General features: G+C 38.9%; 1 protein-coding gene across 2 annotated transcripts in view; it reads right to left on the reverse strand.

Moving 5' to 3' along the window:
* The window catches only part of cdk5 (cyclin-dependent kinase 5), a 299,214-nt gene that overhangs the window by 58,318 nt on the left and 213,949 nt on the right, over nt 1-26,947 (reverse strand). For both annotated transcript variants that reach the window (XR_007935240.1, XM_051928832.1), the window contains exon 9: nt 18,497-18,568. Coding sequence is in view for 1 of the 2 variants with exons in the window: in XM_051928832.1 (XP_051784792.1) it covers nt 18,497-18,568 (72 nt within the window). In the remaining variant the exon portion in view is untranslated. The remainder of the gene's footprint in view (nt 1-18,496; nt 18,569-26,947) is intronic.

Genomic DNA, 26,947 nt, shown 5'->3' on the forward strand with positions numbered 1-26,947 from the left:
AGTGAGTGAGGGCAGAGCCAAGGAGAAGGTGAGACAGGCACTAGGTGGTAGCGAAGAGTTACCAGACAGTTGGGAAACTACAGCAGATGTAGCAAGGGTGACAGCAAGAAGGGTGCTTGGCGTGACATCAGGACAGAGGAAGGAGGAAAAGGAAACCAGGTGGTGGAATGGGGAAGTACAGGAGAATATACAGAGGAATAGAGATGCAGAAAGTAGACAAGAGTACAAGGAGATAAGGCACAAGGTGAAGAGAGAGGTGGTGAAGGCTAAAGAAAAGGTGTATGATAAGTTGTATGAGAGGTAGGACACTAAGGAGGGAGAAAAGGACCTGTACCGATTGGCTAGACAGAGGGACCGAGCTAGGCAAGATGTGCAGCAGGTTAGGGTAATAAAGGATAAAGATGGAAACATACTCACAAGCAAGAAGTGTGTTGAACAGATGGAAAGAGTACTTTGAGAGGCTGATGAATGAAGAGAATGATAGAGAGAAGAGGTTGGATGATGTGGAGATAGTTAATTAGGAAGTGCAACAGATTAGCAAGGAGGAAGTAAGGACAGCTATGTAGACGATGAAGAATGGAAAAGCCGTTGGTCCAGATGACATACCTGTGGAAGCAGGGAGGTGTTTAGGAGAGATGACAGTGGAGTTTTTAACCAGATTGTTTAATGGAATCTTGGAAAGTGAGAGGATGCCTGAGGAGTGGAGAAGAAGTGTACTGGTACCGATATTTAAGAATAAGAGGGATGTGCAGGACTGTACTAACTACAGGGGGATAAAATTGATCAGCCACAACATGAAGTTATGGGAAACAGTTGTGAAAGCTCGGTTAAGAAGTGAGGTGATGATTAGTGAGCAGCAGTATGGTTTCATGCCAAGAAAGAGGAACACAGATGTGATGTTTGCTCTGAGGGTGTTGATGGAGAAGTATAGAGAAGGCCAGAAGGAGTTGCATTGTGTCTTTGTGGACCTGGAGAAAGCATATGACAGGGTACCTTGAGAGGAGTTGTGGTATTGTATAAGGAAGTCGGGAGTAGCAGAGAAGTATTTAAGAGTTGTACAGGATATGTACGAGGGACATGTGACCGTGGTGAGGTTTGCGGTAGGAGTGACAAATGCATTCAAGGTGGAGGTGGGATTACATTAGGGATCGGCTCTGAGCCCTTTCTTATTTGCAATAGTGGTGGACAGGTTGACAGACGAGATTAGACAGGGGTCCCCGTGGACTATGATGTTTGCTGATGACATTGTGATCTGTAGCGATAATAGGGAGCAGGTTGAGGAGACCCTGGAGAGGTGGAGATATGCTCTAGAGAGGAGAGGACTGAAGGTCAGTAGGAACAAAACAGAATACGTGTGTAAATGAGAGGCAGGTCAGTGGAATGGTGAGGATGCAAGGAGTAGAGTTGGTGAAAGGTGGATGAGTTTAAATACTTGGGATCAGCAGTACAGAGTAATGGGGATTATGAAAGGGAGGTGAAAAAGAAAGAGAGTGCAGGCCGGGTGGAATGGGTGGAGAAGAGTGTCAGGAGTGATTTGTGACAGATGAATATTAGCAAGAGTGAAAGGGAAGGTCTACAGGTCGGTAGTGAGACCAGCTATATTATATGGGTTGGAGAAGGTGGCACTGACCAGAAAGCAGGAGACAGAGCTGGAGGTAGCAGAGTTAAAGATGCTAAGATTTGCACTGGGTGTGATGAGGATGGATAGGATTAGAAATGAGTACATTAGAGGGTCAGCTCAAGTTGGGTGATTGGGAGACAAAGTCAGAGAGGCGAGATTGCGTTGGATTGGACATGTGCAGGGGAGAGATGCGGAGTATATTGGGAGAAGGATGCTAAGGATACAGCTGCCAGGCAAGAGAAAAAGAGGAAGGCCTAAGAGAAGCTTTATGGATGTGGTAAGGCAGGACATGCAGGTGATGGGTGTAACAGATCAAGATGCAGAGGACAGAAAGATATGGAAGAAGTTGATCTGCTGTGGCAACCCCTATTGGGAGCAGCTGAAAGAAGAAGAGCTGAGGATATTAATATGGAAAAGATCAAGCACCACATGTCTTGAAGAGGTGTATAAGCAAATGCTCAACCTGAGTTCAGGTGAGGAAGTTTCTATTTCACTAATTTGCTGGAAATCTAAGAGGAAGCAACAAAAGCATGTGATAAGAGAGGTGCATATGACATTATTTATGGTACAACATTAAAGGTTTTTGATCAAATTAAAACATGTGGAAATTCAGGGCATAGTCTGTAGGTAAGTACAAAAATACATCAAACACAGGAAGGAAAGGGTTATGGTGAGAGGTACATTTTCAGAATTAATTGATATTAACAGTCATGTTCCTCAGAGATCAGTGCTGGAGAGCTGGTGTTCTTTTTAAAAATACATAAACAATGTGGACAAGAATATTCTCAATAAAGTTGTTAAGTCTGCATATGACACCAAGTTAGGTGTAAGGGCAGATAATAAAAGTTAATGGAAGTAAATGCAAAGTGTTACATGTAGGAAGTAAAGATGGTAGATATGAATACACAATGGGAGGTCTGAAACTTGAGAGTACACCTTATGAAAAAGACATAGGAGTTATAGTGGACTCGTCGTTATCTACATCAAGACATCATTCTGAAGTGATCAAGAACACAAATAGGAGTTTAAATTGTATCTCACAAGTGGTGTATAAGTTAAGGGAGGTTATGCTTAAATTATACAACTCACTAATGAAGCCTCACCTTGAGTACAGCGTTCAGTTTTGGCCTCCATATTACAAAATAACAGCACTAGAGAAAGTTCAGAGAAGAGAGGTTAGGCCAATTCCAGGACTAAGACGTATGGGCTATGAGGAAAGATTGAAGGACCTGAACCTTTTCAGTTTCAGAGATTAAGAAGGGCCATTTTTAAAACTATAAAATATATTAGTACAGTAGATCCCGGTTGTTACTTTAAAAGTCTGCTTTAAGAACATGGGGATACAGTTGGAAACTTGCTAAGGGCAGATTTCACACAAATGTTAGAAAGTCTTTCTTCATGCAAAAATAACAGACAAATGGAATAAATTACCAAGTAATGCAGTGGAGAGTAGGACATTAGGAACTTCAAATCTAAACTTGATGTAATTTTTGACAATCTAAACAGATAGGATGGGCAAGCATATTGGGCTAAATGCCGTGTCACTCCCGTTAATGCAAACTAAAACTAAATATGTTGTTGAAAACATAATCACCTTGTATATTTTTTTTTTAATTTTTTTTTTATTTTACTATACCTTAAAGTAGACTGTTTAACTTCATACCCTTGGTTTATTGCTTGTTCTACTATTTATATAATTACCATTATACTATTACAGTAGGAATTACCAGGTTTATCCTAGACTAGTTTTTAAAATCATTCCCAGGGTTGTTTTTTTTTTTTTTTTAAATCTTAATATCTTAACTTAAAAGCGCTGAAGATTATTTCAAGCTTAAATATTGTTAATGAGAACATTTTCGGCAGATAGTATTAAGAATTTAACTGCAAAAGATATCTCTGTTTTAATTCTGTAACGCCGCTGCAGGGTGGGGTTTGTTTTATTTTGGACGTGCTCTGTCTCTTCGTATGTCAGAGGACTGGAACATCGCGAAGTGGGATCTAGCCTCATGTGGGGAGGCAAAAGGGGGGGGGGGGGGGATAAAGCGGGGAGAGAAGGAGAGCAGGTTATATCTAATCTATTCTTGTAATCCTTATAATTATAAATATCAATGCAACAATAGGCTAAAATGCAACAACTCATGGGGAATCTTGAAACTAAGATTAAAACTGCCATATTACCAATTAAAACTATAAATGACATTAAAAACTCAGAATCAATGTCTCCATGATGGGACAGTTAACTTTGTGAGCTGGAATGTTAAAGGCCTGAATCACGAATTAAAGAGAAAGAAAGTATGCTCTCACCTAACAGGCTTAAACGCTAAAATAGTATTTCTACAGGAGACCCACTTACTAACCAAGGATCAGTTCAGATTACAAAAGACTGGACTGGCCAAATGTTCCATTCTAGCTTTATAAAGAAAACTAGAGGGGTGGGAATTCTCATACATAGAACAGTTCCATTTGTAGCATCAGAGGTAGTGTCGGACCCTGAAGGGAGATATGTGATGGTCATGGGCAACTTATATAACAGTAAAATGATTTTGATAAATGTTTATGCACCCAATGTTGATGATAAGGAATTCATGCAAAATCTATTTGCATCCATTCCCAATGTGAACACTCATAAAATTATTATGGCTGGGGACTTTAATTGTGTTTTAAATCCACTCTTAGATAGGACTCCTGTGACAGGGGGGACGACATCTAATACTGCAAAGATAATTACACAGTTTTTAAATGATCACAACTTATCAGACCCCTGGAGGTTTCTTAACCCAAACTCAAGAACATATTCGTTCTACTCACCAGTGCATTATAGCTACTCAAGAATTGATTATTTTTTTATAGATAATAATTTCCTGCCTACAATTAAATCATGCAAATATGACACAATTGTTATCTCTGACCATGCCCCTCTAGTCTTGGAGCTAAAATCATTAAGCCCCTCAAACTCACCTCGCAGATGGCGTCTTAACCCTCTTTTATTGGCAGACAAGAACTGCACAGAATTTATATCCAAACAAATCAGCTTCTTCCTAGAGACAAACACGTCCACAGAGGTTTCTGCAGGAACACTCTGGGAAACTCTAAAGGCCTTCTTCAGAGGCCAGATTATTTCATATCTTTCCCATAGAAATAAATTAGAAACCAAGAAAGTGTCAGAGCTAAGAAATGAAATTACTAGAATAGATGAAGAACAAGCCAGGCGTCCAAGTGAAGCTCTTCACAGGAAAAGGCAGGCCCTGCATACAGAACTTAACATCTTAACAACTAAAGAAACTGAACAACTTATTTATAAGTCTAGACAGCATTACTATGAACACGGAAAAAAAGCTAATAAGCTTTTAGCTCAACAAATTCATAAACAAGAAGTTCACAATGCAATACCAGTAATCACCAACAAGAATGGAGAAGAAATCATCGACCATAATAAAATAATGCACACATTTAGAGATTACTATAAGTCTTTATATTCCACTGAGCCCAAAGAAGACAACACGCAATCTAATGCATTTCTGGATAATTCACAAATACCACAAATAGATGCTTTAAGTGCTGAGGAACTGGATAAACCTCTAACGCTAACAGAATTACTAGACGCTATAAAGTCACTACAAAGCGGAAAATCATCAGGCCCTGATGGTTACCCCGTAGAGTTTTATAAGAAATTCTCCACTCAGCTAGCTCCACTCTTATTGGTAACATTTACAGAAGCTAAAGACCACCAAATACTACCTCAAACATTTCGACAAGCATTAATCACCGTCTTTCCTAAACAAAATAAGGACTTGTTACAATGTGCATCATATAGACCAATTTCACTCCTGAATAATGATGTTAAGATACTCTCAAAAATCCTAGCTAGAAGGATGGAGAAAGTGATGCCCTCGGTAATATCACAAGATCAAACTGGATTTATTAAAGGCCGACATCTATCTTCAAATCTCCGACACTTGTTTAATGTTATATATTCACCAGCAAAATCAAACACCCCAGAGATATTACTATCATTAGACGCAGAAAAGGCATTTGACATGATCGAATGGAATTACCTTTTCACTGCATTGGAGAAATTTGGGTTTGGCCCGAATATATGTGCTTGGATCAAACTACTGTATACCAGTCCAGAAGCTTCAGTTTGTATTACCCTAAGTTCTTGTCAATAAGCCGCGGCTTATCTAAGGAAAAAAGTTGTGAAAATGAAAAAATAGAATATCGGCTTATACATAAGTCCGGCTTATACATCCATCGCGGGGGTTGCGTTCCAGAGCCACCCGCGAAATAAGAATATCCGCGAAGTAGAAACCATATGTTTATATGGTTATTTTTATATTGTCATGCTTGGGTCACAGATTTGCGCAGAAACACAGGAGGTTGTAGAGAGACAGGAACGTTATTCAAACACTGCAAACAAACATTTGTCTCTTTTTCAAAAGTTTAAACTGTGCTCCATGACAAGACAGAGATGACAGTTCCGTCTCACAATTAAAAGAATGCAAACATATCTTCCTCTTCAAAGGAGTGAAGCAAACAAATCAATATGTCTGTTTGGCTTTTAAGTATGCGAAGCACCGCGGCACAAAGCTGTTGAAGGCGGCAGCTCACACCCCCTCCGTCAGGAGCAGACAAAGAGAGAGAGAGGGAGAGTTTGTTTTTCAGTCAAAAATCAATACGTGCCCTTCGAGCTTTTAAGTATGCGAAGCACTGTGCAGCATGTCTTTTCAGGAATCAGCTTTACAAAAGATAGCAACGTGAAGATAATCTTTCAGCATTTTTAGACGAGCGTCCGTATCGTCTAGGTGTGCAAACAGCCCCCCTGCTCAATCCCCATACGTCAGGATCACAGATAGCGCAAGAGAGAGAGAACAGTAAGCCGGGTAGCTTCTCAGCCATCTGCCAATAGCGTCCCTTGTATGAAATCAACTGGGCAAACCAACTGAGGAAGCATGTACCAGAAATTAAAAGACCCATTGTCCGCAGAAATCCGCGATATATATTTAAATATGCTTACATATAAAATCACAATTTAAATGACCGCTACGCGCTCGTGTTGACTCGGCGACGCCCAGAGCAGAAAGAACGCGCTCCGGCCGCTCCAACCGCGCCATGCGGGGAGTGAGAGAGACGGCAATATCTCACACTCTCTCCCCCCTTAAAGAAATTAAATGGGCGCGAGTGAGACCACTGACCTCCCTCCCTTCTATTAGTTATAGGTTATAGTACGTTCGGCTTATCCATGAGTCCGGCTTATCTATGATACGATTTTATTTTAAAAATTCGTATGATTTTTGGTCTCCGGCTAATACATGAGTCCGGCTTATAGACAAGAACTTAGGGTAATAACATTTGCTCAGACTACTTTAAACTAGAACATGGTACCAGACAAGGATGTCCGTTGTCGCCACTGTTGTTTGCAATCGCTATTGAACCACTGGCGGTTCACTGCCGAAATTCTTATCAGATAAAGGGGATTGTCAGAGAAGGACTGGAACAGAAAATTTCTCTATATGCAGATGATATGGTCTTATATATATCGGACTCAGAAAACACTGTCCCTGCTGTTTTAACAGCACTAACAGAATTTCAAAAGATATCTGGTCTTAGAATTAATCTGAATAAAAGTATACTCTTTCCAGTGAACTCACAAGCATATAATATTAAATTAGACACCCTACCTTTTACCATAGCAGATCAGTTTAAATACCTAGGGGTAAATATCACAAGTAAACATAAAGCTCTTTATCAACAAAATTTTGGCGTCTGTATGGAAAAAATTAAGCAAGACTTGCATAGATGGTCAACCCTTCATCTCACTCTAGCCGGAAGAATTAACATTGTTAAGATGAATATCCTTCCTAAACTTCTCTTTTTATTTCAAAACATTTCAATATATATCAATAAATCGTTTTTTAAACAGTTAGATTCAATAATAACCTCATTCATTTGGAACTCAAAACACCCACGTATCCGAAGAGCGACCCTACAAAGACCTCAGGCAGAAGGTGGCATGGCTTTACCTAATTTTCAGTTTTATTACTGGGCAGCAAACATACTAGCCATAAAAACCTGGACACAAATAAATGCACATACACAGGCTTGGTCTGCAATAGAAGTAAAATCCTGTAGTACTTCTTTATATTCCCTGCTCTGCTCTCCAATAAATGAAAGTTATCGCAAATATACTAATAACCTAATTGTGCTTTACTCACTCAGAATATGGAACCAAATTAGGAAGCATTTTAAGATGGAAAATCTTTTATCAGTGGCACCTCTGCAAGAGAACCACCTCTTTCAACCTTCGCAAGTATATCCAGTTTTTAATACCTGGAAAAGTTTTGGGATTAAAATGCTCAGAGATCTTTATATAGACAACATATTTACATCTTTTGAACAATTACGTTCAAAATTTAACCTCCCAGCTACACATTTCTTTTACTATCTTCAAATTAGAAATTTTGTTAAACAGAAATTGCCCGATTTCCCCCACCTTGCACCCTCCACAATGCTGGAAAAAATACTGCTCAATTCCGAGGAAACAAACACTATTTCCACAATATATAAAATCTTATTAGAGTCCCTACCTTTCAAAGATCCAAGAGGACATTGGGAAGAAGATCTCTTAATCAATATATCAGAAAAGGAGTGGAAGGTAACAAAGCAGAGAATTCACTCGAGTTCTATATGCGCAAAGCATAGAATTATTCAACTAAAAATTATATATCGAGCTCATCTGTCTCGCTTAAAACTGTCCAAAATGTTTCCAGGCCAGGATCCAACCTGCGAACGCTGCAACCAAGCTCCTGCCTCACTGGGTCACATGTTCTGGGCCTGCACCAAACTAACATCATTTTGGACAAAAATTTTTAAGTGCCTCTCAGACAGCCTTAGTATCACAATCCCTCCTAACCCACTAACAGCTGTGTTTGGTGTCCTTCCAGATGGACTGGAATTGGAGAAGGACAAGCAAACGGTGATTGCATTCACTACACTCTTGGCACGCAGACTTATTTTGTTAAATTGGAAGAATCCTAATTCTCCTCTTATAAGTCAGTGGGAAACCGATGTTTTATATTATTTGAAATTGGAAAAAATCAAATTTTCAGTTAGAGGATCTGTACAAAATTTTTTCAAAACATGGCAGGATTTAATCAATATTATTTTAGAATAAGAGAAATAACTATTATTGCATTTAACTCCCTTCTCCATCTCTTATTTATATAGATATTTACTTTTCCCCTTCTTTTGTCTAATGTTGCCTTATTAAAAAGCTTAAAGAAATTTTCCTTTAGCTAAGCTCTCCTTCTCAGGGGTGGGGTTTGATTTGTTTTCAAATTTGTTGAGTTATAAATTGATCTGTTTGTATGGAATGATTACAATGAAAATTAATAAAATAAAAATATTATAGAAAACATAATCACTTTGTTAACTAAAAATGAAAACTAATAACTGTCTGAAAACTAGAAGTAGATTAGACAAACTTTATTAATTCCATGGGGAAATTCAGATCTATATGAAAATGAGAAAATAAAATGGAAACTATTTTTATATTTTAATTTTCACCAAACTAGTCTACTTGCATAATGTACATAAATGTGTACAATTGCAGGTACATTTATTGTATATTATTTAAAACCATGTGGTTCTTAATTTACGCACATGTGCAAGCATTCCTTGCTGCTGGTGTCTGAATCTGTGGATTTCATTTGTGTTTTCATTCATCAGTCTGCTTACTCTTGGAGAACTGACAGCAAATACTGTACCAAAGCCTCATCAGTTATCAATGACTTATTCTGTGGATTTCATTGGTCAAAACTGACTATCAGTCACACAAGACCCGCTGAGGGTGAATGGCAGGCAACTATCACTAAACCTCAATGAAAAAGACCTTAAATGTAAACATGCTGCACATTACTTTGGAAAATACCGCTAACTACCAAAAAATAAAATGTATCATAAATGTAAGTAGTTGGAAAATTAGAGCTTTAGAGACTGTCAAGTTCCAACAGCCACCCCATACTTCAGATTTAGTTAGTACAGGGTGAGCCAGAAAGAAGTACCACATTTCAAATGTTTATTCAAAAATGCTACAAGATAAAATACATTTCATTATGTCACAAAATAGATTTTTTCACTGTGTTTTAAAAATGATGTCTTCAAGGTGGTGGCCATCATTAGTGACACACTCTTCACGACAATTTCTGAATGCTCAAATGACTAGTTCGGCTATTTCAAAGGAAATTGCACCGATTTTGTGGCGAACAGCGTCCTTGAGGGCTTCAGGTTTTTTAGGTCGGTGTGTGTATACCTTCAACTTGAGATAGCCCCACAAGAGGAAATCACATGGAGCAAGATCAGGCAAAAGTGAAGGCCACCCGACATCACCACTCAGGGAGATCAGCTTCCCCGGAAACATCTCCCGTAAAACTTACATGGATCTCCGTGCAGTATGAGCTGTTGCTCTATCCTGTTGAAACCAGGCATCCACCATAACCATTTCTTCCAGCTGGGGCAGCAAAAGTTCTCTAGCAGTTCAATATAAAGTTCTGAAGGACGATGACCATTGCTTCCCCCTCCTCAAAAAAAGTAAGGGCCTACAAAGCCAAATTCTGCAATGGCGCACCAAATTGTAACACAGTTACTGTGCAGGGGTCTCTGATGAAGTTGACGAGGGTTAGTTTCTGCCCAATGGGTAAAGTTTTGCTTATTTATGCAACCATTGGAATGGAAATGTGCTTTGTCGCAGCACATGACAATGGCATCTCGATGAACGTTTTGCAGAATGTTCACGCCCAACTCTCTACGGCTCTCCCAGTATCTCTCAGCGAGTTCCCGCACTACCATCATTTTGTATGGATAGAAATTAAGGTCCTCACGCAATATCCTCCTCAAAGATGTGTTGGAAATGCCTAAGGCAGAAACATGTTTGTGTGCTGAACGTCTAGACTTGCAAAATAGATGCCCTTACACCTTGGATGTTTTCAGGCGTTTGTACAGTCCGAGGACAGCCTAGAGATTTTCTGTTCAATGTTGTACCCGTCTTTCTAAATTTAGTTACCCACTGAAAATTGTTTTCTGATTTGGGATATCACTGTTAGGAGGAATGCTGAAGTGCGTTCGGAAGGTGCGTTGCATAGTGATGATGGAATCACTGTTTTTGAAGAATGCTTCGACAGCAAAAGCACAGTGCGCACTAGACCATGGCATGTTGCAGGAAAACTAAAAGGGATCGCCTATCAAAGGACCCCCAGCCCAACCCACACTCCAACCCACTCAGCTGCCTCTACCTTGCACGATGACCTTGAGAAATGTGGCACTTCATTTTGGCTCAGCCTGTATTTAGACTGGAAGAAAATGTTATCTTTATATGCCAAATGAGGTAGGAATTTCAGTCATTTAACTTTATTTATCACAGATATTGCTTATTTACTGATGGTACTTTTGAAGTGACAGATTAAGCAGATGTTTAGCATGCAGTCAATGTTATCAGCTAAGCTGATGTTACATGTATACGTATAGTTTTAATCAGGACATTAGAAGAGCTGCTGAATAATTGCTGTTAACACCTGTGCATAATGCATTAAAAGATTCTGTGATTAAATATTTTAACGCAACTCATAAATGCGTTAATTTAATCTGACCGTACTTCTTATGTTAATGAAGCGGCGCCAATGCATCCTAGTCTATTAATAGTAGAAGCTGGTCACTGAAGCTTGATCATTTCCTGTGTTGTTTGACAACCTTCATCCACACACACCAGTAGAGTTTTTACTTGTTACTTATAATATGTGATCTTCCTGTAATGGAACATAAAATATTGCATACCGTAATGAATCAATAAGGGATGCAATCCATCCCATATTTTTGTATACATCATTTCATATATATACCAGCTCTACAAAGTGCAGAGAATAAGAACAGTCAAAATCAAATCAAGTACACAAGCAGAGTGAATGAGTTTAATTTTTGTGACACACTAGCACTGCAGACAGAAAAAGGCATGCACAGTCCATTTATACCTTGACATAGAAAGGTCACATCATGTACTATAGCAGAACATCCAGAATAAGATGATACATGCACTATAAACATTACTATGGTGATGATGCTAATCTAAGTCTACCCATAAAAGAGGCTGTCGAGGTGTATGTCTGAGCGGGAGAAAGAATGTCAGTGAGTCAGCTCTGTCCCTGAAGGATATCTGACATGAAACAGTAAAGTCCAGGTGCTATGCATGTCCGAGCAGCTAAAGAGGAGAGGGTATTGAGTGTAATTGCTTGATTCCATAAACCACGTTCAGACTACTCTCAAAGCAGACATAGCATGTCACTGTTTATAATTAATTGTATATTACCTACTGTGGCCTACATTTTAACCTACATCAGCCTATATTATACTGTAACCAATAAACTAGGCAATAATCACTGTAAATGTCCATCCGTTTGGGCTGAAGGTTCAAGGAAACGTTTATTTTGAATACAAGTATAGGTTTTATTTCTCTAATACAAGCAAAAAAATAATGCAAAGGAAAATCAGTTTGTAATGCATTATATTTTATAATAAATATATATATATATACCATATTTAACTACTTTTTTGTAAGTCCATCCATCCATCCACTTTCCAACTCGCTATATTCCTAACTACAGGGTCACGGGGGTCTGCTGGAGCCAATCCCAGCCAACACAGGGCACAAGGCAGGAACCAATCCCGGGCAGGGTGCCAACCCACTGCAGGACACACACAAACACACCCACACACCAAGCACACACTAGGGCCAATTTAGAATCGCCAATCCACCCTAACCTGCATGTCTTTGGACTGTGGGAGGAAACCGGAGCGCCCGGAGGAAACCCACGCAGACACGGGGAGAACATGCAAACTCCACGCAGGGAGGACCCGGGAAGCGAACCCAGGTCCCCAGATCTCCCAACTGCGAGGCAGCAGCGCTACCTACTTCGCCACCGTGCCGCCCACTTTTTTGTAAGTAACTAAGTTAATTTTAAAAGTAATATTTCTCTACACTGGTCCCTTGTAATCATTTGTTTTCTCTACCTGGATATCATCCCTTAAACATCCATCCATTATCCAACCCGCTAAATCCTAACTACAGGGTCACGAAGGTCTGCTGGAGCCAATCCCAACCAGTGCAAATAAACTGGTATGCTTAGGCAATTGGCTAAATAAATGACTAGAAAATAAATGTCTTCTCTTTCATCTTCATATCATTTTAAATGCAGAATTATTGACAGAACTAATCAATGTAAGGAAAAGACTAGACTACTTTGTATTGTAAAAACATGGGGCTATCGACTGATTAGTGTTTCACTGTTTTTTTTGTTAAACAAAGATGTTCAGATAACTAACAAATAATTTAATATGCATAGGCGAGTGATTCATTCAAATGAATGGACTGCAATAATCTTAATATATTTAGAATGATGCAGTATTACAAAGTTTTTAACAGATGATCTGCATCTCCAAAAAGTTCCACTGCTGTACGCAGTTAAGGTCAAAAACAAACTTGAGGTGATCAACATCAAATGCAGACAACAAAACGACTTTTGCGAATAAGTAAAAACTGCTATCATTAATAGTGCCTAGCAATATATCATAGTACAAAAATAAGCAGAACAAACCAAATACCTAATGGAGGACACCATCAAATTTGCTGAGAATAGAAAAAAGCTAAATTTATTGGCAATAAAGATGTAGACAAAGGTTAAATGCAAATTTCTGAAGAGTGTCATGGTAAGGAAAAGCACTGGAACAAAAGATGTACAGAACTAGAGGAAAATACCTGGATAGTCATGATGATCCAAATGCAAACTAAGCAGACAAACTAAGACTTTAAAATTAATTCACGGCAGTTAATTAGCAAAAGAGAACTAAAAGTGCCAAAAATAATGTGCAACAAAGCAATAGTTTTGCAATAGTTCACTTAATAAATCCATGAAATCCACGCCAATAAAATCAACAGTGTCATAGATTGTTCCATAAAAAATATTTTACATTACTGTTAAAATCCCAAATGATGGAGAGTTAAAAATGATTATGTTCCTTTCTCTTTATGAACCGATGTAGAAAGAAGGTTTTTTTATGCCAAATTTAATTTGTGAAATTTACTTCACAATGCCATGCAATTTAGCTAAGAGAGAGAGAGAGACTGCCAGGGAGATTGACAAATAGCAGCTGTAAGTCAGGTTAGGGAAAAATGCAGAAAACATGTGATTCGCACAAGCAGGTTATTTTCGAAAAGGTGCCGATATCTACTTGACCAATATGGTTAAAAAAAACAGAGTGTGTGAAGGTATTAATAACCAGCTAGTTCTTCTGGTAGTTGCCCATATATGACATGAACTGCACGAATATGTAATTATGTGAGTGTTAATAATGACGAGGATCCAACAGAGCATCAGAAGCATCTCACTATGCCACCAACATTCCTTGCTGCTGGATGAGATTGTCAGCATTCTCCCACTTGGCAGTGATGCCCCTTTGCTTCTCTCCAACCTGAATATGTATGTATAGAGGATTATGCATTATATTCTGGGAATAATTGTTATATTTTAAAGCAAGTAAATTACATATACTCTTTTTGTACCATATTTCTCTCTCTTGTAATTATTTTCCACCATGGGTACAAAAGAGATGGTATTGGTTCTAGTCAATTCTGCATCAAGAAACACATCCCAGGGGAGAAAGCCCTGCTGGATACAACCAGTCCTTGTCACGATGATGAGAGACCTTACAGATGCAGCCCATCACATCCCAGAATTAACAAGTGGATTTGAGCTGTGATTGCCTGCAGCTGCCATGGCCCCTTGACCATCTTTGAATGCTGCTATGTCTGGGTTCTTTCCAGAATCGGCTTGTCGCATCTGCATTAACAAACCTGGATCTGAGCTGCCCTCAACACTGTCACCACAGCTCCCAAACTGCCTTGTCCATCTACCAGATGTTGCTGTGCTTAAGCCTCCTTCAGCTAATTCTGGTGGCCTCTCCTCCTCCTGCTGCTGCTGTTTGCCTCAGCAGACAAGAGAACAATCACCACCTGGAATCTCACAGCCTTTGACCCTGCTCTTTCATATGACAGTTAGCAATGGCCAGCTCCATAAAACCACAAAAAAGAAACTATCATTCCCCATTTATTCATCTGCATAACAGCCAGTGCTGATTAGCATGTTGCGCTGTATTCAAATCATTAAGCCAGTGCTTGCTTTCAATTACACAAAGCATATTGGCACGGTTAGAAGGTTGTGCTGAAACCATAAATTAAATCCTACCACAAGATTAGGGAAAAATGGAGGGAATACACTGAATACCTCAATTCCAATAATAACTCACATAAATCAGGTGGCGAGAATGTAGAACTAGAACTGGAACCTGATATTCTAAAAGTTGAGGTAGTTTGGGAAATGACCCAGTTGCAAAAACAAAAAAAAAAAAACCCAGCACCAATGGAATCCTACCCAAATTGTTTCCCCCATGCCAACAAAGTAATGACATCTTTCTGCCAGGAAATATGGAAAACGTGTTCATAGCACAAGGACTGGACAAGGTCAATATTAATTCCAGTTCTTAAAAAGGCAATGCTGCTCAAATTACCCCACAACTGCCCTTATACTATACACATGCAATATTTTGCTAAAGATCACCCAGCAGCATCTGGGCAAATTTAACGATAAGGACTTGCCTAATGTCCAAGTGGAATGCAGGAAAGGTTGAGGTACTCAAGATTATATTGTCCACCTCTGCTGGATTATGAACAAGGCCTAGGAATTCAAAAGGACATCTATATGAGATTTATCTGTTATAAATAAGCGTTTGATTTTGTTAAGCGTGATAAATTGAGCAAGGCACTGGATGTGCTAGGTGTCCAGGCACATATGATTAAACTGATTGTCTTGTATGATAACCAAAAGGCAACCTTGAGAATACAGCATGGGGACACTGAATGGTTCAGCATCAGGAAGGAGGTGAGGCAGGACTGTATTCTCTCTCAATGTGTTTTTAACATGTATGCTGAAATGATCATGAGAAAAATGGTCCTCAATCTGTTGGAAATTGGAACAAAAACATGGTAGCTAACAATCTGCAATACATGGGTGATACCACCTTGTGATCAAGCAAGTTAGGAATGAGAGGGTGACATTGGTCCTGGATTTATGATGTGATTTAAAAAAATATGCTAATGATAAATCAATTGTAGGAATTTGATGGGCAGAGATTCCAAAATTGAGGTTTGTTTTTAAGTTTCATGGACCTTGGCAACGTTTAAAAATAGTTTACAGTATATTTTCTGGGATCCTATTTTGTCTTTCTCTTGGGCACTGTAAGCTTGTAGACCACATTGCTATATTATAGGGCTTAAAGGACAGCCCTGCAGCCATCTGTTATCAGAGGTTGATGGATAACCCCTTAAATAGCTTTCCAAAGGTTTCTTTTCTGATTACTTCCTGGTTACCAAATATTTGCTCTTGTTTTTTTGACCACATTTTGGTTCTGACAAAGGATTTCTTTGATTAATGGTTTTTGACTTTTACTTCAATCTCTCTGATTTTGACTCCTTGCTCTGGCTAAAAGATTGTTTTTGACATTCCATTATGAAAACTGACAAAATCATGTCTCCCTGTTCCTTTTTATGTAAAATACCACCTCCAATCATTCAGATGTAGTACCTGCATCTGAACATCAAAAAGAACAAAAATATGACCACAGCAAATGGGGCAGTAAAAATAAAGATCCACAATGAAGAAATCAAACACATTCAACAATTATTTTCTGAAATCCAAAATCAACCAATGTGGCAAATCAGGCCCCAAGGTCAAACGATGCCTGCCTTGGGTCGAAGTGCAATGATGAACATGAACAAGATTTGTAAAAGCAAATACAGTCTCATTACAAAATACAGACTTGTCCATGCCATCCCTTTCTCCAACGCTATGTTTGGCTGGTAAAGTTGGACTTTGAAAACAGCAGACAGACAAAAGGTTGAAGCTCTAGAATTATAGTGCTGGGGAAAGCTGCTTTGCATACTGTGGACAGCAAAAGTTACCAACACAAAATTTCTATATTGTATTGAGAAAGAAATTACTCTGGAAGGAAAAACTGACAAGCCAAGACTGTCTCATTTTGGATATGTCAGGCATAACAATGGCTTTAAAAAAAGAATGATGCTTGGAAAAGTTAGCAGAACAAGGAGACCAGGACAACAATAAACACGTTTGATAGATACCATCAAAACTGATACAGGAATGAGTTTGCAGGAGCAGGTGATGATGCTCAGGAGAGAAATGTGGGGAGGCAGCTTGCCCTGAGAGTTGCCAAAAGTCAGAAATATTTGAATGTATAAGTCAAATAAAAACCATCTTATATATAAACGTATATGCGTTGAAATGTGTGTGTCTGTCTGTCTGTCTCAGAAGTGAGAGGTGGAGTTCAGGTAAGGGCTGATAACACAAGCGAGGTCAGCACATCAGCAAAATGAAACCTCAGAAGAAACACAAAGTCGCTTAGCCGCTAACATCTGCAAAACGGTATCCCTTTTACTTTTCCTCCCGCCACTAATACAAAAGCGATACAAGCACATCGGCAAAACGAATCCACCAAGGAGAGAGATGTCAAGAGTATTTCCTTTCAATTACCTGACATCTCTACAATGCAATTCTTCTGACGATTTCAATAGATTCTGGGACCCCAGGCTTTTTACAGCATGGGCTTACACAGCTAGTTGTAAATAATGGTCTTCTTGGAACTTCATAACAAGATGCGTATATAAATGTATAAAGTACTGCAGATGAACGGAAGAATTTTTTTTAATGTAAACAGAAGTTGTTTAAAAAGGTCACAAAAATGTCTGACTATTTTTTCTCAGCTTTTATATTACCAAGCAATGAAATTTTATTATGAACATGTAGACATCTAATATCTACTATAACTATGTACATATTTGCAGTGTATGCATTACAATTTAAAATGTGTGGGAAGCAGAGGTAAACCTACAAAGGAAGTGACTGGGAACTCCGGATATTTCGAGAATCTGCTTGTTTCATTTTCAGGAACAAATGGGAAGCATGTTATGCTAGGCAAAACCCAGAAGGAGAAAGTGCATATCCACCAGAGTCAAGCTGGCACAGGAAGTCCACAAAAGAAGTTGACTACTCCTTCCAGTCTGGTCACATTATTTCTAGCTAGTTACTTTAAAGCACAAAAAAGGAAGTGCAGTTCACCAATTGATGCTGCAAAGGGTGGACCTCAGTTTTGTAGAATTTTCCAGGAGGATTATTTTTAATAAGATGTATTCCCTTCCCACAGTTTCAAAGTGTGGACCAAAATCTTGCCTGTTAAGGCAGGCGTTATTTTGGTAAATGTTCATTCTGTTACCCAGAGAAAGGATCGATGACCTGCTAATTAAATAAAACACAACAAATATAGTAACTTTGTTACTCTTTAAAAATGTGACTTCCATGCCATAAAAATTTAAGTTTTACCGCTTGTTTCTGTTTTTTTTTCCTCTTAGATCCTTGGTTGTAAGCTTCTACAACCCTTAAAAAATCTGACCAAAACACACAGTAGACTTTACTAAAGTAGACATATATGGCAAGCTGTTTTCAAGACTCTGTTCAGGAAATGAAAACATAAAATAATCTAAATAAAAAATAAACTATATAAAATGAGGCAATTAAAGAATTAAAGAAAAATGGATGACATTGAGAAACAACAACGCAACAAATAACATCACAATTTGATGTTATTTAGTATCCATAAATGTTATAGTACATACTGTGTAAAAATATCTATCAGCTAGATTATTTAGTAGTAGCAATAGTAATAATAAATAATAATAATAAATCGTTGCTTCTTAAAAAGGATATCTAAAAATTCTCTTCAGTTGATCATCAACATCATTTCCAGGAAATAAGGGTCTTCCAGCATTTGCTAATTCTGAGGGGAAAAAAAAGTGAAAATATATTATTGCTGTTATTATAAGAACAAAGATTTTCAAGGTCAAGAACAAAACTGTAATTATTAATGAAGATCAATGGTTTTATTTAGCAGCAATGTGTCATACACAACCCAAAAAGATCCTGCTTGAAATAATATCAACTACTGTATTCACTCATAACTAAAATGAAAATTGCAAATTTTGAGCATTCATTACTCCTACAAAGATATAAACAGAGCAATGTTAATATATGTCAAATGAACTAAATCACTATATAAAACTTAATTATTTCTTCCCCCAGATATCAAGACTAGAAGGAAATATTTTACTTCAGGTCAACCACTTACTATAACTTCCTCTGAAACCTCACTGTAGTCATTAGATGCTAGAAAAATGTAAGGCCATTCAGCCCATCAAAGCTCACCAGTGTTTTCCACTTAATTCCCCAAAATAACATTAAATCTAGTTTTGAAGGTCTCTAAAGTTCTGCTGAATGTACTAATTCCTTTCTCCTTTCATAACTTTGAACACTTCAATCATGTCACCTCTTAATCTCCTTTTGCCTAAACTGAAATTCTCAGCTCTTTTAATCGTTCCTCATAACTCATCTCCTACAGTCCTGGAATCAGCTTAGTCACTCTTCCCCAGACTTTTTTTTTAGTGCTTCTTCGTCTTTTTTTGTAGCCTGGAGCCTCCTTGGACATATACTCTACACATTGTATTATATAACCTAACATTCTGTTAGAATTCACAAGGGCTTCTGAACACTGTCTAGAAGCTGAAAGTGATAAGACTCCACTACAGCTCCTAAATCCTTCTTATAAGGTGTATTACCAAGTGTCTGACCTCCCACTCTGTATTCAAATCTAATATTTTTACTTATTACATGTAATATTTTACTTTTACTTACATCGAATTTCATCTGCCACAAACTGTATGCCATCCCAGTCCCTCTATAAATGATTCAGCAGATTCTAGATTATTGGGGTATTTATATTCCTATCCAAGACATTGCATTATTATCATTTTTGTTTAACTTGGCTGATACAGTTAGTTGTATGTTGCCTTGGATAAAGGTTTATGTTTCTGTTTTTCCAATTGGAGCACAGGCAGGTGAAGTGTCTTGCTCAGGGTCACACACTGTCAGTCACAGGATTCAAGTCCAAAACGTCCGGTTTTGTTGCATTCAAAGTGCAATAGGAATCTGGTCCGTGCTTGGTCAGCAGAACAGATGTTGTAGAATGAGAGAGCGGTCAGCAGCTGAATAACAAGAACAATTTAAGAAGGAAACTTTGGACTTGGCAGTCACAGTGAGTCATTATGTAGGTGTATTGCTGTTGATATAAAGGAGCCCCGGTAGAGTTTCTTGACACACTTTTGCTGAATAATTCATTGGCTCAAAATGCTCATTTTGAGTGTGTCAAAGGGAGGATATGCAGCATTGTTCATAATGGCACTAAGTTTTATTTTAATTTTCTCATTTAATACAACCTCCAGGGTGACCAGAGTGCATCCTATAACTGAGCCTGTTGCTTTAACTATCCTATTAATTTGGTGGGTCTCTCTTGAAGTGATGTTACCAGCCCAGCACACCACTGCAAGGAAAAATCACACTGGCCATCACAGAGTTATAGAACATGTGAAGGATGTCACTTCCCACTTTAAAAGAACACAGTCTCCGAAAGAAGAAGAGCTTACTCTGCAATTTCTTTTATAGTTCCTCCGAGTTCCGAGGCCAGTCATTGGTGTGCACCACCAAGTACTTGTAGAAGTGCACCAATTCTACATCCATTCCCTGAATTGTGACCGGACGTAAAGACTGTTTGGTATGGTGAAAGTTAATAACTACTTCCTTGATTTTGCTTATGTTACGGTGCAGGCAATTGTCTTTTTTCTCCAAGAAACAAAGTTCTCCACCTGACTCCTATACTTAGACTCATCCTCCGATTGATACATCCCATGTGCAGAATCATCTGAGAATTTCTGAAAGTGACAGAACCTGGGGCCTCATGCATAATGCCGTGTGTAGAATTCGCACTATAACATGACGTAGGCACAAAAGCCGAAATGTGCTTATGCACAGAAAAATCCAGATGCAGGAATCTGTGCGTTCGCCAACTTCCGCGTTCTTCCGCTACATAAATCCCGCTCAGCGTGGAAATAAACGCACGTGCACGCGCTTGCTGTCCCGCCCCAACTCCTCCCAGAATTACGCCTCTTTGAATATGCAAATCAATATAAATAGCGCTTAAGCCCAGCGTTCTGTGAAAAGGCAATGGGAAAAGTACGAGGAAAAATAGAAGAATTTCAGCAAATACCAAATGGAGGCAAAGAAAAACGTACTATTTGTTGGTTTAAACAGTTATATAAGCAACAAAAGGAAGTTGATCGAGTGACATTGCGTGTCGGAGAAACTTGAAAGCTCAAGTTCACAAAGTCGCACAGTGCCAAAATAAAAAAGTTGTCACATATCAAAGTCGGCGTGAAAAGGCGACTCATAGCCCACCGTCTGAGTGTCATATGAAAGCTTATTAGGGTACAGTGAAGAAAAAGGCACACAGTGTGAAAAAAGCACGAAATGTCAACTTTAATCTTGAAATTTCTACTTTAATCATGTAGTTTATTTTGTCATTACAGTAGAACATCATAAACTTCATCTTAAAATCATTTAATTTACTAGTTTCTCAAATCCCATTGTAACTAAAGTAGCACGTTAAATGCTTTGTTGTGTATTTGATCTTATATGTGCTCTATGTGCCTGAATCACTACGTGCTCTTGAATAATTAAAATACTGAGAAGTATACGTGATATCATTTTCATGATGATATAAGTTAAAGCATGTTATTAAACATGGGAACACGGTGGTGCAGTGATTGTTCATGTCTTACAGCAAGATGCTTGCTGCGCCATGCCCGACCTTCAGTGAAATGCTTTATTTCAGAAGTACTGTCTTTTTCAAACGTACTAACCCCCAATTCCTGTCCTTACTTTTCTTTCTCCAAATACCCAATCACCACACAATAAGCTCTGTAATAGACGTTAAGCCATCTGTAAGCTTAGAACGCCGATTCTTCAAAACTTTTAAGGAACATCAAAATATCTTCGTAATGTTTAATTATTCTATCTATCTATCCTTCCAGTGTCGCGCCAGCCACAGCATGAATACAGCGCGAGGCAGGAACAAACCGTGAACGAAGCTCAAGCTCGCTAGCGCTGTGGCACAGTGTAGTTAAAGTTTTATCTGTATAATATAGTCAACACAGTAATCCCTCGCTACTTCGCGGTTCACTTTTCGCGGATTCATATAGTAGTAGTATTTCCTAGTCTAAGAACAACAAAACAAGTTCGATGACTAAGTGCGTTGTAACAAGGGCTGTGATTTGTTACATGGGAGGGAGACGACAAATCACAGCTTCCCGCTTTGTAATCGGGCCTGCGATTGGTGCTTTGACTGATGCCTTGTCGACGTCATGACTGCCTACAAGCTGCTCTTTGACCTGAAAAAGAAGCAGCGGCTGCAACTGCCGATCACAATGTTTTTGCAGCCTCGCAAAAAAGAGCCAGTTCCTACTACTACTATTACTACTACTACTACTGATACATCTTCGGAAACCGAGGAGGAGGTGCCCCAGGAAATGGCTTTGCCGTCTGAAGAGACGTAAAATACAGTCATCGGCTGCGCAGTAAAAGTCATCATCACCTTCATCGTCATCATTTTTACTGCGCAGCATATTCATCACCATCATCGCGTCATATATAGCTACGTGTACTTTGCTATACAGTAAGTGTAAACTTATCTACCGATATCATATTGCTTAGCAGTTGTCCCTGTTATTAATAGAGTAAAGGGTGGGTTGTAAACAATACAGGGAGGGTTTAAAAACGTCCAAATACACGTTAAATAATTAAATAAATATGGTGTCCCTACTTCGCGGAAATTCAGTTATCGCGGTCGGCCTTGGAACCTATCTCCCGCGATAAGTGAGGGATTACTGCATTTTGCTGCATTTCATCTTAAAAATGATATTGTCATCATATGTAAATACGCACTTTATAAAGTGGCTCAGGTTGTGCAATATTATAACTGTATCATAAGTACAAACAGTTCTACAAGGAGCACTTGATGGACTGATTGAGTGCGAATATAGTTCTTGGGATGAAACTGTTTGTGAACCAAGAGGTCCGAACAGGAAAGAATGTGAAGTGCTGATCGGATGAGAGCAGTTCAAATAGCGAATGGCTGAGGCAGTGAGTGCTTGATGCTGTATACCGATAATTCTCTTTCCAATCGCTGTAGATCTGTGATTCACACTCAAGATACAGTGATATAAATACTCCAAGTGGTGCAATGCGAGTAATATGGAAAAAGATGATCCGCTGTGGCAACCCCTAATGGGAACAGCTGACAGAAGAAGAAGAAGGTGCAGTGAGAGTAACAACGCTAAAGCAGTTATTGTATTTAGAATAGTTTGACCATTCTGTGGACCATTATATTGTTACAGGTTAATTACAATCAGATGCATTAAATTTATGAACGATATGCGGTTAATTTCAGTGAATTTGATAAAGCCGCCATTGTGGATGTGGATCTAAGAAAGGGTAACTACACAGGAACAGTAGCACGGCTTTGACACTGGGTGCTGCCAGTCTGCAAAACCGAGCGGAGAACTTGTGTACGAAAGGGTATGAGGTACCGTGGAAAAGTGTGTGGCTTTACGCCAAGTGTAGGTTTTATACATCGCGATTTGAACATGGAAACGTTCTTACGCAACATTTCTGTGCACACGCACCGTTTATACGAGGCCCCTGGTGTTATATTTATAGTTGGAGGTGTACATCCATAGCATGAGACACGGGGCCTCATGTATATACAATGTGTATGCATACTTTGAGATGTATAAAAACTAAACTTGGTATAAAGCCACGCAAATTCTCATGGCTGCCTCACACTCTGTGTACACACTTTTCTGCTCAGTTTTGCAAACTGGCAGCACCCAGCGTCAAAGCAGTGCTACCGTTTCTGTGTGGTCTCCCTTCTTTTTCTTATCTGCATCAATTATGCGTGATTTATCAAATACACCGAAATTAGTTGCATATCGTTTACAAATTTAATTCACTTCATTGTAATCATTCTATAACAATATAATGGTGCATGGAACGGCCAAACTATTCCAACTTTCATAGCTGCTGTAGCATTGTTAGAAGACATCACAAATGGAAAAATTAGAAGAGTGTGCATATTTGGAGTTGATGAAGACTGGCTTCTAAGTCTATTAAGACTTCCAAGAGCTATTCTCTTGGAGATATGTGCTGAACTGGCGTCAGATTTATAAAGGCAGACTGAGTAATTGTGCTGTACCTGCTCCTTTGTAACTTCTGTCCACTCTCGGGTTTTTAGCCACAGGAGCTTTTGAGTGTGACCTTGCTGACCAATTGGGAATTTCACAAACATCACTGAATTGCACCATGCCAGCTGTATGGGATGTTATTATCCACTTGTCATCCAGATATGTATATAATATTTCCTTACACTGTGGTTGAACCAGGAAACATCAAAGCACAATTTTCAGCAACATCTGGTTTTCCAAATGTAATTGAAGCAGTCAAATGCACACACACATTGCTATTGCAACAATGCTGGACAAGTTACATCAGCCAGGGATGAATCATCAAAGGAATGAGCTGGCATTACATTATCTTTAGCATGAGAGCCAATAAAAATGGCAACTTCGGAAGGAACAGGTGCTTTTACCCGACTACTGCAGCAAAAGGAAAGTAGTCGTTTTAAGCATAGCAAGTCACCTCAAAGAGCTATGTAAAGAGCAGAGAATCTATTCACTCTGATGCCTGCTTCTGATGCTAACCTATAAAGGCACCTTCAAAGAATGAATTTGCTTGCTTAAATAGAAAGCATTTACACTCTATTAATGCACTGTTCTATAGTCCACAGAAATTTTGTTGCATTGTGCAAGCCTGCATAATATGGCACACAAAATGTGGCCTGCCTGTAACTTGAAGATGATGACCCACCAAATGATCAGCCAAACTGGACACAGTTATAACTTCGTTTGAATATAATTAGCAGAATGTAAAAACAGGTAATCAGATGCAGCATTTATTTTTTAACCAATGCATTTAATTTGTACTCAGTATTACATAGCATAGCTCTTGTATTCCTCAGTTTATTAGCCACATCTCTTACAGTATCCACTATTTCATTTTATGACTCCAGAACAGCACCCATTAGCACACAGCCAGATGGTTGCTCAGCAGTTTCCAAGGCAGAGGTGTGTGAGCAGCCAACATCTGAAGATGTGATGGGCACAGCAGTATCATCACCACGTGGATTTGCATCCTCAGCACAGGGGTCAGCTTTTGTAATATCATCTGAAACAAAAACAGATGGTGGGCTGTGACTCTCCTGTTCACGTTGACTTTGATATCTGCCAACTTCTTTTTTTATTTCAGGCAGTTAGGACCTTCTGAACTTGAACTTTCAAGTGTCTCCACCACACTGTATCACTCCATCAAATTCTTTTTGTTACTTAAACCACTGCTTAAGCCAACAAATTGCACATTTTTCCTTGCCTCCACTTTGCATTCGCTAAAACTCTTTTTTTTTCCCCACTTGATTTTACTCCTTTCGTTCACTCAGCTTTTCCTTTAGCACTTGCTGTGTGTCCTCCAATCATTTCCATTTGCCAGGAAACAACAGGCTCATCATTCACCGTGCACATCTCTGAGCTTACACCTTAACACAGATGGGATGATGGTATTGAAGGCATTGGTGAAATCAATAGCATAATCCTCACAGTGCTACCAGTTTTGCTCAGAGAGAATATACCTTTTGGAGCAGACAAATAATTGCATTCTCCACTCCAACAGTCCAAGACCAGTCTTTCAAAGGTCTTCATGATGTGAAAAGTAACTGCCACTGATCTGTAGTCATTAGATGAAGTAGTACAGGAAGGACACAGAGGACACCACAAAACTGGTCAGCACAGGTCTCATTTGTCCCCTTACTTGGTCTTTATTTATGGATAGCCCATCACTGGTCATTCCAGTCAATGTGGTAGGAGTTGTTGATGTAGTACGTAGGGTGGTAGGAGTTGTTGATGTAGTACGTAGGGTTAGGAAGACTAGACACTGGAAGAAAGTGGCAGTGGGAGGGAAAATCAGTTAAAACATTGGTTCAAGGAATCAGCTTTGTCCACATCCCCTTCTAGCACCTGAACCTGGATTGTTTGAGTCCTATTATGCTCAGTCCATTCCAGACATCTCTCATTCTACTGCGTTTGTTTTCTATTTTAGCTTTCTAAGTTTCCTTCCGTTCATTATGCTTTTCCTTTAGCACTTGCTGTGCATCCTTTAGTGTCTCTTTGTTACTGGATTTGAACACTCTATTTTTCTCATTCATAGTAATCCAGGGTTTGTTATTTGGGAAGCAATGTATTGTCATTGATGGAACAGTGTCGACACAAAAGTTAATATGGTCTGTGACGCAGTGATTGAGTTCCTCAATATCATTCCCATTTGACTTGCGCATCTTTTCCCAATCTATCATTTGGAAGCAGTCATTCAGGTGCATTTCAGCCTCCAGGGTCCACTTCCTCACATTACCTTCAAAGGCATCTTAAATATTTGAATGTGCAGGTTCGTCTTTTTATTTCCTTGAGTGGAACAAGACAGAAACCAATTGAAATTTGTCATTGTTCCTTCCGAAGTCACATGGTTGAAATCACCACATACAGTTAGGTCCATAAATATTTGGACAGAGACAACTTTTTTCTAATTTTGGTTCTGTACATTACCACAATGAATTTTAAATGAAACAACTCGGATGCAGTTGAAGTGCAGACTTTCAGCTTTAATTCAATGGGGTGAACGAAACCATTGCATAAAAATGTAAGGCAACTAAGGCATTTTTTTAACACAATCCCTTCATTTCAGGGGCTCAAAAGTAATTGGACAAATTAAATAACTGGAAATAAAATGTTCATTTCTAATACTTGGTTGAAAACCCTTCGCTGGCAATGACAGCCTGAAGCCTTGAACTCATGGACATCACCAGATGCTGGGTTTCCTCCTTTTTAATGCTCTGACAGGCCTTTACTGCAGCAGCTTTCAGTTGCTATTTGATTGTGGGCCTTTGTGTCCGAAGTTTAGTCTTCAACAAGTGAAATGCATGCTCAATTGGGTTAAGATCAGGAGACTGACTTGGCCATTCAAGAATTTTCCACTTCTTTGCTTTAATAAACTCCTGGGTTGCTTCGGCTGTATGTTTTGGGTCATTGTCCATCTGTATCATGAAACGCTGCCCAGTCAATTTGACTGCATTTAATAATAATAATGGCGGCGCGCTTAGACGCTGCGGTTG

The sequence above is a fragment of the Erpetoichthys calabaricus genome, chromosome 6 (assembly GCF_900747795.2).
Source record: "Erpetoichthys calabaricus chromosome 6, fErpCal1.3, whole genome shotgun sequence".
Lineage (NCBI taxonomy): Eukaryota > Metazoa > Chordata > Cladistia > Polypteriformes > Polypteridae > Erpetoichthys > Erpetoichthys calabaricus.